Source organism: Oryzias latipes, chromosome 23 (genome assembly GCF_053564925.1).
Source record: "Oryzias latipes strain Hd-rR chromosome 23, Olatipes_Hd-rR_3.1".
NCBI lineage: Eukaryota > Metazoa > Chordata > Actinopteri > Beloniformes > Adrianichthyidae > Oryzias > Oryzias latipes.
In genome coordinates, this window is record NC_136259.1 from 25499694 (window position 1) to 25509899 (window position 10206).

At 42.5% G+C, this 10206-nt stretch overlaps 1 protein-coding gene and 1 long non-coding RNA gene across 3 annotated transcripts; one reads left to right on the forward strand and one right to left on the reverse strand.

Moving 5' to 3' along the window:
- Window positions 1–1049: 1049 nt before the first annotated feature.
- Window positions 1050–9345, forward strand: LOC105357117 (destrin-like). 2 transcript variants are annotated; one of them, XM_078941618.1, is made up of 4 exons: window positions 1050–1931; window positions 8158–8438; window positions 8525–8601; window positions 8680–9345. In XM_078941618.1, the coding sequence occupies exons 2-4, from the start codon at window positions 8167–8169 to the stop codon at window positions 8784–8786; spliced, it is 456 nt and encodes a 151-aa protein (XP_078797744.1). In that variant the 5' UTR covers window positions 1050–1931; window positions 8158–8166; the 3' UTR covers window positions 8787–9345. The 2 variants fall into 2 exon arrangements, with proteins under 2 accessions (XP_078797744.1, XP_078797743.1); XM_078941617.1 differs by lacking the exon at window positions 1050–1931 and adding an exon at window positions 6846–6955 and having other exon boundaries at window positions 8680–8809.
- LOC144989347 (uncharacterized) lies at window positions 2857–4311 on the reverse strand. The gene is made up of 3 exons (XR_013653488.1): window positions 4105–4311; window positions 3342–3444; window positions 2857–2990 (listed from the first exon to the last, which is right to left on the reverse strand). It is a non-coding gene; the product is annotated as an uncharacterized LOC144989347 (long non-coding RNA).
- Window positions 9346–10206: the final 861 nt, after the last annotated feature.

A 10206-nucleotide genomic window follows, 5' to 3' on the forward strand; every position in this document is an offset into this window, starting at 1 on the left:
CTGCTTAGTACACCTACAGTGCCCTCTAGCGGTTGCTAGTGGAAAACAACTGCTAGAGGGCAACTGGTTGTTAGTGGGACAATAACAAAAACATGAGACTTTAAAGAAAAAAAAAGTAATTTACAAATAAATCGCTGCTTAGTACAAGTCGCACCCCTGTCATCCAGAAATGCGCTCCCCATCACTGGTTCTCAGCCCCACCCCCGTATAAACTCTCAGACTGGTTCCAGGATTTTAGAACCTCACAGACTGGGGAGATCAGGTTTTTACTCCAGGACTGCCCCAGTCTGGACTGCACCCAACAGGGAGTCAATAACCAGTGATGGACAGAACCGGCAACAGACTGGGTTTGGGCGGGGTCAAATAATCATTCAACAGGGATTCAAAAACTGTGAGATGGCAGGAAAATTGGTTTGGAACCTGAAGCTGAATTTTCACAGAAATTCTGGGGGGTTAAAGTGAGAGGACGGGACAAACAAACAGTTCTTGGACCAGAAGCAGCTTTGTTTTGATACTAGCTAGTTAGACCTCAAAAGTACTAACTTTTATAACGATGCTGTTTTGGGCCAAAAAACCTGTGTGTCGCTTTCTAGGACATAGTTTCTGCAGAGCGGTAGGAGATCAGAAGAAATTCACATCTGAGTTTTGGGAGGGACTGTTGGCGCATTCTTGTTGCCAAGAGCTCGGAGCAGGGGGCTTGTGGCCCCGCCCAGCGTGTTTGCTACGTCACACATGTGGTCTTTTTTTCAAACTGCATTTCTGCCGTCTGCTCCTGATTCACAACGAATAGATTGAACAGACTGAATAAAGACACACTCAGATGCGGTTAAAGCTTAATATTTCTGCATATATGTCCAAGATCATGAGAAAAATGCCACAAGAACATGTTAAGAACACCGTTTTCATAGCGCTTAAGTGGAACCTCACGCATGTGTATGTGGGCTGTGCACATGGAGCCAGCACCGCTGTTGGCTTTTTTACAGCTTCTGGCACCTCAGGTGTTGCCCATCAGGTGTCTGATTAGCAGCAGGTCAGGAGGCGTCTGCTCCATAGATCTGGACCGGACCGGTCCAACGTCCAGCTGGTGTTTCTGGCGTCAGCCTGAACCCAAATCTACTGCAGAGCGCCAGTTCTGCGGGTTTTGACGGCGGAACCGTGGAGCCGCCAGCAGGTCTGCAGATCTGAAACCCAGAGAAGGAAACAGTTTGTTCATTATTCTAATGTCCTCCTAATGACTGCACGGTTGAAGCGTCACCATCTGGTGCACACGTGCGCGCAGGCATGCACACATGCTGCTGCCACAATGCAGCCATTGAATGTAATGACAACGCACAGCTTGTTTCAATGAGATCAGAGTTTGTTTCACACCGTTCAAAGCAGAGCATGATGGGTAACCTGGCAGTCTGGAGACAACATGCTCCTCCGTCGTCGTGGAAAAAACTGAAGCATTTGACCTGACGGATGGTTCGACAAAAACCTGGTGTCTCTGCGGCCTGGAGGAAAGTGGGCGGGATTTAGAGTTGCCAGATAGTTAATAAAAGAGTGGCCTGCGTTGCCAGGTTATGGCTAAAATCCTTCCTGCAAACACTGCAGCAGCTCAGCACAGTGACTTATGTTGGCTGTAAATAGAGTGGTACTTGAACTAAATTGTCCCCTTGGTACCCACAATGCATCTGGAGCTGGCAGGAGTGTCTGTCTGTGTAATTAAAGCTGATGATGCTTCGGTGTAATACTCAGCTGGCTGATGGAGGCCAGCCCGTTTCCCTGGTAACCGGAAAAGTGGACAACCGACGCGCTGAGAATTAAACTTCAGGTGTCGATGGGCTGAACGCTTTCATCCAGACCGACACAACTGACTGTTCTATCAAACATTCAGGTGAAGCTGCTGAAAGAACAGAGATGGTCTGAAGGAGCATCTGAAACCACAGCAGGTAGGCGGGGTAAAATCAACATTGACTCCAAATTTGACCAGAAAACTTCAAGTTTTCTTTTATTTTTAGTCAAAAGTCCAGATTTTCTAGAAACCTTTAGATGTTCATACAGAGGAAATCTTTAGGATTCTCTCTCCGACTTGAAAGTTGAATCTTCTTCGGTGGTATCAAATCTTAACCCTTGTGCTATCTTAGATCACCCCCCCCCCCCTTCCATTGACGTGTTCTCCCTACCATGACAAAGGTGGATAAAGGTGGAAAGATTTCATGTAATCCATGGACACCAGTGAAGATCACAAACCATTGAAGAAAAAAGGTTCAGAGCTCTGTCTAGTGCAGGGGTCGGGAACCTTTTTGGCCAAGAGAGCCATAAACGCCACATATTTTTAAATGTAATTTCAAAAGAGCCATACAATAATGTAGCGTCCCTTTCCCACACTGAGCCACGGAGACTTAACCTCTTTTCAGGTTCTTTATTCTGGTTACTGTAGACCGCAACCAGGGCCGGCCCTGGTCTTCTGGGGGCCCTAAGCGAAATTTTATTTGTGGGCCTTCTAACTGATCTGCAGCACCAACAAAGCGCAACTGTTGTTGTAATATAAATGAAATATCTCCATTAATACATTTGTGAATTATTGTTGCTGCCGAAGAATTGAATACAGTATATTGCCTGCATGTTGGATGCACATTTAGTGGTGCACAACAAATTTTAAATGCAAAGAAATAAATATGAATGACAAATGCATATAGATATATATTTTTTAATGTAACATTAGGCACTCAACAAATGACATTCACAAAACTCCAACTTATTTAAAACAGCAACTTAACAGAAAATCAAATAACGATAAAAAAATCCAACATAAAGAACACAACAGCTCAATGAGGGGGATTTTGGAAAGTCAGAGTCTTTCTCAGTCTGAAAAGGACCTCTCTGCACCAAATCCATTCTTACTGGATCAGAGAGTGTGGTTAGACATTCAGCTGGACCAACTGGATTTGAGGTTGGTGGAATTTTGGATCCAGTCTGCTCCTCTTCCATAGTCTCTCTTGGAGCCTCTGGAACATAAGATACAGAACTTCAACAAAAGAAAACAGTGAAAAGTCAAACAGTCAAATGTTTCCCTTTCAACAGTAGATGTGGTGACAGAAGTTTCTTCTGCAGCTAAAAAACAAGAAATATTATTATAGAATAATCACTGATAAAGCCAATAAAAAGCCAGTTTTTCACAATTTCATGATCTTTTTATACATTTATGAGAGATTTATTGTTTGATTATTTGCATGAGGTGATATTTATTAATTTAATTATGAAGAACTTGGGACTCCATTCTCTTCAGCTGCTGTTTATAAATATAAGGGGTTATGCAGACACTGTTTTTCAAGCTACTTTACATGCTATAAAATTACCTGAGAGTCCATCCTTAGTGATGACAAGAACATCTTGGGATGTGGACGCTGCACCTCCTCCAATACGTTATGAGAGCAGAAGAAACTGTCGGCTGAGACGGAACTGTGCAAAACATCATCATTATGTAGAATCAAAACTGCAAAATACAAATGAGAAATAAATGTACCCATTTATAAATAATAAATGTGAACACTAATTTGAGTATAAATGGAAATACAAGCATTTATACACGTCTTTATCTATTATTTTACGTTCATGATTTTAAAATAAGTACATTTATTTTGTTTATCATTTATAAATGAGAACATTTATTTCCTATTTGTATTTGGCAGTTTTGATTCTCCATATTTCATGCCAATGCAAGATTTTAAGACACATTCAATGTTGAAAAAGTCAGACTACCTGACCTGCTATAATAAACAGCAGTTTTTTAATGACATAAACCGGAAAATGCAGAACGCACTATATGTGTTAGCAAAACAACTAAACAATACGATTATAACACGAGTTAAAACATTTTTCAGCCACCATACCATAATCATTATTTACTTTTCTCTGCTATTAGCCGTTTTGGAAGGTCATGTCCGACCTCATGATCTTGGAAACTTGGATATCAGAATTATTTTCCAGTTTTCCATTGGAAATGACGACAAACGGGGTCGTTTATGTGCAATCTTCACCTCGGATCGATTAGTATTTACGTAAATTGCGCATCTGCACAGAAAGGCAGGATAATATGGCTCCAACATCCTCCAAACTTACCTTAAGATTGATGTTGAAGTTCTTAATCTTTTTTCAGCTCCTGATGGATAAAGTCTCTCTGGCATGAAGTTCTCTTGTCGTTTTGATCAGTGTGATAAAATGTGCTCGTTTTTTTTCTTTTTCGCAACTTTATTGAAACAAAATGCGCTCGTCAATGCACGCTGTGTATGGTTCAGATGGAATGATGTTGACCAATCGTTGCTAAGAGGGGCGTGGCGCCCTTATTTGGGTTGCCAGATTGGTTCAGGTGTGTTGAAGGGGGGATCACAAAAGTGCAGGCAAGTTTCTTTTGCACAAGATTCAGGGCGCACGTTGGTACGGAAATTCTATGAAATGGGTTGCCAGATTTGGGTCTTTCTTTATTTCATTTTTTTCGCCACTTCGGGGCCCTGGTGATGACGGGGGCCCTACGCGGCTGCGTAATTCGCGTATAGGGAGGGCCGGCCATGACCGCAACAAACGGCGTACAATTAATTCAGCAACTCCTGAATCTCTCCCGCCGAGACGAGAGAGAGCGCTTCTCCCAACTTTATATTCTCTCACTGCCGCATCAGCCCTCCTATTTCCTTATTCGGCCCATAGCTGAACCCCATTGGTCCAAACTCCCTAACAACAGGCTGAGCGACAGGACTGATGGCCAATCAGATCTCTGCTTGATGCGTTCCATGAACTCCAGAACTTTTAACGCGGCCCAACAGTCACCCAGTCCAAGTCAGACCGCGACAATATGTTTAAAACTAAATATACAAGTGAATGTGTGTATTTGATGTAATTTCAACATTTTTAAAGTACAATAAGTCTGGGGATTCTTTTTAATAACATTGTTATGCTGTTTCTAATAAATGATGAGTATTTCTCGTGGTAGTTTTGCTGATGGTCTAGTCTGGTTGATACGTGGTGAGTTTCTGCTTCATGCAGGCGTTGAGACTTTAAACGTGATCTTAGGTCTGAATGTTCTATAGATGTGAGACAGACATGGAACAAACACACACTCACACGCTGCAGTGAGTGACGGACAGCGGGTTTTTTACTATCCCTGCGCGATTCACCTGTTGCCTGTCCCCCCACCCCCACCCTCTGCTTTCTCCCTCACACATCCCGTCCCCGAAACTGCGCGCTCTTCCTCAAAGACGGGAGCGCGCAGTTTTAGGCACGGCAATTCACAGGTTTCCGGCTGGTACAAACTCTGTGAAATAATAGATAATAGTAAACTGATAGTTTTCTCTCCAAGCACCGCTACTACTGCGCGCCTCTGGCATCGCATCGCGCCCGAGAAGGACTGGTCTAATGAAAAAAAAAAAAGTAAAATTAAGGATTTGTCTGTGAGCCACATGTGACCATCAAAAGAGCCATATATGGCTCGCGAGCCATAGGTTCCCGACCCCTGGTCTAGTGGGTCTAGATGACCCAACTCCCAATGTTAAAGTGCCTAGGATAGCACGAGGGTTATACTGGACCTGAGTTTTGCTGTTTGATGCTCTTCCTTTTTTATTTTGGTTCCTGTGGAAAATTTTAAATGTCTAAATCCAAACATCAACAAGATCTGGATTTTCAAAGAGGAATAGAAAGCAACCGTTCCAATAAATGGATGAATTTTCTCTAAAGTTACATATAAATGTGAGTGCATGAAGCTACGACGCGTGTCCAGAGGAATCAGACCAACGTTTGTCTTAAATGCATCTCGTTTGTGGACTCAGACCCAGAGCCGAAGTTTCTTCTTCATAGACCATTAGAGAACATGAGTGCGTGCACGCTGCCCTCAGCATGCACGCTACACACTAACCTGCTTCATGTAAAGAAAAAAAAAAAGTTTGGTGCACCTTTATCAAAGATTTGAAACACCCTCCGCTTCCTTCATGCACTCAGAGTAACGTGACCCCGTCGCTGACCTCCATCGTGTTCCTGAGCGTGCACACGGGTACGTGCACGTGCCGTTTTCACAGGTGTGCAAACATGATGGATGGAGGATATAAAATCCATCCTGCAGGCCATTCAGATAAGAAATGAACACAGAGAGCACCGTGAAGAAAAAGGTCTTCATGATTTCATTTGTTTTATGCAACCAGAACTGAAATCAGTTATTGAAGCTATTCTAGAGTCAGACGTGATGACAAAATATACAGGTACTTGTTTTCTGCTGATCTGAACAAGATTTTATACAAAGATTTCCAGCGAGTGGAAAATTATCCAGCAGTCTCAGTGAATTATTGCAGCTTTGCTTGTTTCTCAGTTTTTAGCGACATTTTTTAGAATCAGGAAGTCAGTTGAGTGAAGAACTGAATAAGAACTGATGACTGCTTTTAGACCTTTGACTGGATATGTCTTTCTAAGGGACAAAAAAATGTAACTTCCTGTTTGAAGCACATATAAATGACCCACATCATGTGACCAGGGAGGTTGTTCCAAAAGCAGTTTAGTCTCCAGTGTTTTTGTTTCTACAGATTTTGTTCAGCTTCATTTTTTATAGTGAATTTTATAGTGGAGCTGGTGCTGCTGAAGGCGGATCGACCAGCTTGGTTCTGATTTAGAGGACAGTCAGTCTGATACTTTTGACTGTTTTCCTTTCAACCAATATTCACACAAATGCCAGAAAATAAAAATCTGCAGATTCTTCCTGAAACTAAATTCCACCAGACAACTGTAGTGTTCTCAGTCATTCATGTTCTTTAGCTGCTCTTGAATACCTGAACAACAGTAGAGGATTGTAATGGTTCACGCCCTTAAAGAAGGGGGCGTGTCTTCTGCCAGACTACAGCCCCTCCCATTGTCTATCAACCTGCCGTTGTGTTTCCAGTCTCCTTGAAGCTGCAGTCATTTTGCCTCACTGGCTTCACATCCTGGAGGCACAATGGTGAGTATGTTTCTGGGGGGTGGCAATCATTGGATTGTCAGAAGGAACTCTCCGTATTTTTACAGTAAATGTTCACAGAGTGGAGGTTTTCTTAAACAGGTGTGTTGGATTCCAGTTCAGTGAATCCGTTTGTGTTCAGACTGGCTCCAGCAGAGCTGGTCGAACCTGTTCTACATGTGTGAACAGAAAATGACTGAACTGGTGCTGCTACCTTCTGGATGGAAAATCCACTCACAATATTTGTGAGTGAAAGCAGATGAACGGGCTCATCAGAAACTCTACCAGAGCTCAGAGGAAAGGTTTCTAATTTTATTTTATTGCATCACTGAATTTCAGAGTCTGAAAGTAAACACTTTAGTTGGTCAGCGAAAAGAAAGAAAAGCAAATGTTCAATGTAATCTGTAACTATGGAAAACAATGTGGCATGAATGGAATATGGGGCGAATATCAGCAGCATTGAAATAGATGGAATAATCGGATTCATAACATCCATATTTCATTTACCGTGTTTCTTGCTTCTGTTGTGAATTATTGCTTAATAAATAAACCGATCTAAATGTGAAAGAATCCAAACTTACATACTAAACAGCTGAAACAGTTATTTGCCTAGTTTCAGTAGTTTTGTCTGTTATTCACGGGCAAGTATCATCAGCATAGAAATGAGCCTTTATGCTGTTCTTTCTAATTTTAAGTCTATTGTAGATACAAAAAATGTGGACCCGTCATAGAGCCCTGAGGAACACCACAGTGGACTTTGATGTTGGTGGAGGTGGTGGGGCGGAGGGAGACGACGACTCTTTTTCATCAAAACATTAGAATTAATCAGATCAATGAGCAACTGTCAACAGTCCTGCCCACAACTCAGAGGGGAAATTCTGAACTCCTGCCGCTCTGCAGAGACTATGTCCTAGAGATTTTGTTTTGTTTTGTTTTATAAAAAATCTGCATGATATAAATGAAAGACCATTGGGAACGCTTTGGAAATAGATCAGAAGTTAAGTGGAGTGGGACTTTAGCAAGCTAAAGAACTAGTCAGCAGTAAAATGACTTAATTCCTTAATGACAGGATTCGGCATCCAGATTAAAGTAGAATTCAGTAACAACAGTAATATTCAGATACACTTTTTACAGATGGTAACAGAAACTTTGAATTTGATGTTCCTATTTCAGCTCATAACTTTTGTTTCCTTCCTGTTTTCCAGACGGTGAAAATGACTTCTGTGGCAAAAAACATGATTGGGGAAATCTATTCTACAGCCAACAATGGCGACCAGAGCGAGCAGCTGAGATTTGTTGTGCTTGAATACATAAACGGCCAAATTGACGTGACTGTAGTCTTCAGACAGACGGAGCTGGACGGCAAAGATGTCTTCACATTTTTCCAGAGTCTTCTGGAGCCCAAACGGGCGCGTTTCATCCTGTACGACTGTCATTTTCAAACCAAAGACTCCAGGAGGAGAAAGGAGCTCATTTTGGTGACATGGTGGGTTGTGGTCGAGATCTCCCGAGGGTCTTGAACTGAGCACGATCCCTGTGGATCGCCTGACTGATCGTGTGTCTGCCTGTCAGGATCCCCCAGTCTGCTGCGTCCGACCAGCTGTCAGCGTGCATCATACTGAGGAAGCCGTTTCACGGGCTGCTGCCAGGTCCGCCCTTCTCCCAGCCTGATTCTTTCCATGCTCGCCTCATGGATCAAATAACTTCTCATTTCGTGTCCTTGACAGGTATCAAACTTGAAATGCAACTGAAGGAACCAGTTTCCAGGAATTACTTTGGACAACAGCTTGGAAAAGATGTCATCAGAGTTGAAGAAAAAGACATTTCTACCTGAAATAAAACACAAACTGTCTTTTACTTTTGGTTTCAGAGCACCTTCTTTCAGTTTGGACAGTTTCTAGACCCATTACTGTTTAGGAAAAGACTTCCAGACACAAAATTATAATTTTTCCTGTTTTTCTCTCTCTCAAAAACCTGGCTTTATTGGCGTCATCATCATCATCTGTGTCTGTGGAATCATGAAGAAAGCCCTTCTAAAGCCACAACATTGTTTGGTGTGATCCAACATGAAGTCTGCCTCTCTCTTGTTCTTGTTGCCTTATTTTCCTAAAAGTTCATTTTTTTCTTTTGCATCTTTGTTTGTGTTTGGTTTAGTTACACAAACTTGAAGTTATTGTTCAGCCAAACTGTTAATCAGTCTTCATCGTGTTCAGTCTCAGGGTTTTAGCCGCTCCGTGCCGGATCAGACCTTTTTAACATTGTGTACTCTTCGGTTTTCATTTTCATGTTCTGACACTTTCAAGTTTAACTTTTTGGATTTTTAAGTCGTATGAAATTATGAAAGTTTCTGTTCTGTATTTTTGGTTCTTCCAAAATATCTTTCCTGGACAGAACGATCCGCCTGCCGTTATTTTGTTAGCATCGCTGAAATGTCCTCCGTGGTCCAACGTGGTCGTGGGACGATCCTCTTCCTGGACAGTGATTCTGACGATCCTCTTCCTGCCTTTTTCTGCACAGTCATCTTCCTGTGGGTCATTCAGACAATCCTCTTCCTGCTCAGTGATTTAAAGTAAACACTCTTCTTTCTGCATGGTCTTCTAGACGATCCTCTTCCTTCTTTTGGGGATTTGGACAATCCTCTTCCCAACTATCCTCAGAGCTTCATCAGGACGTCCTTTTAAAAAAATCATTTTTGTTGCTTCTCGTTTCAGGTTGTGTTCTTATTTTGTCGTTTTTCAAGCTTTTGTCATTAGCGTCTCCAGTGCTGTCCATTCCATATCTCGGGTCCAACAGGTCAACTGCTCATAATAAACCACACTTGCGGCCCACATGGTGGTTCTAAAATGGAAATGTTATGACTGTAGAGAACATTTTCATTCAAGAGTTGCTGGTTTTTCAGCTGCATGCTGGGTTGTGTCGTCACTCAGACGTCCGTTTGCAAACAGGAGCTTTTGTTCGAGGGGAAAGGCGGAGCCGGCGGTTAATGCAGCCTCACCGAAGGAGTGGACGCTGCTGCAAAGTAAGTGTGTCTCACCCCTGGAGAGATAGGGCGGTATTGGATTTTCAGTCGTTTATATTCAGCAGGGGTTTGCATGCTCTCCCTGCTACAGTAACACACACACACACACACACACTCGTCAGAAGTTATTGTTGCATCTCCAGCAGCTTCTGCAGAATTAAAGTTTTTCATTTGGTTTGCAGAAACAGATCAAAACAATAAAAGCCCACGAAGGCAGCAGATGCAGAGCGAGCTG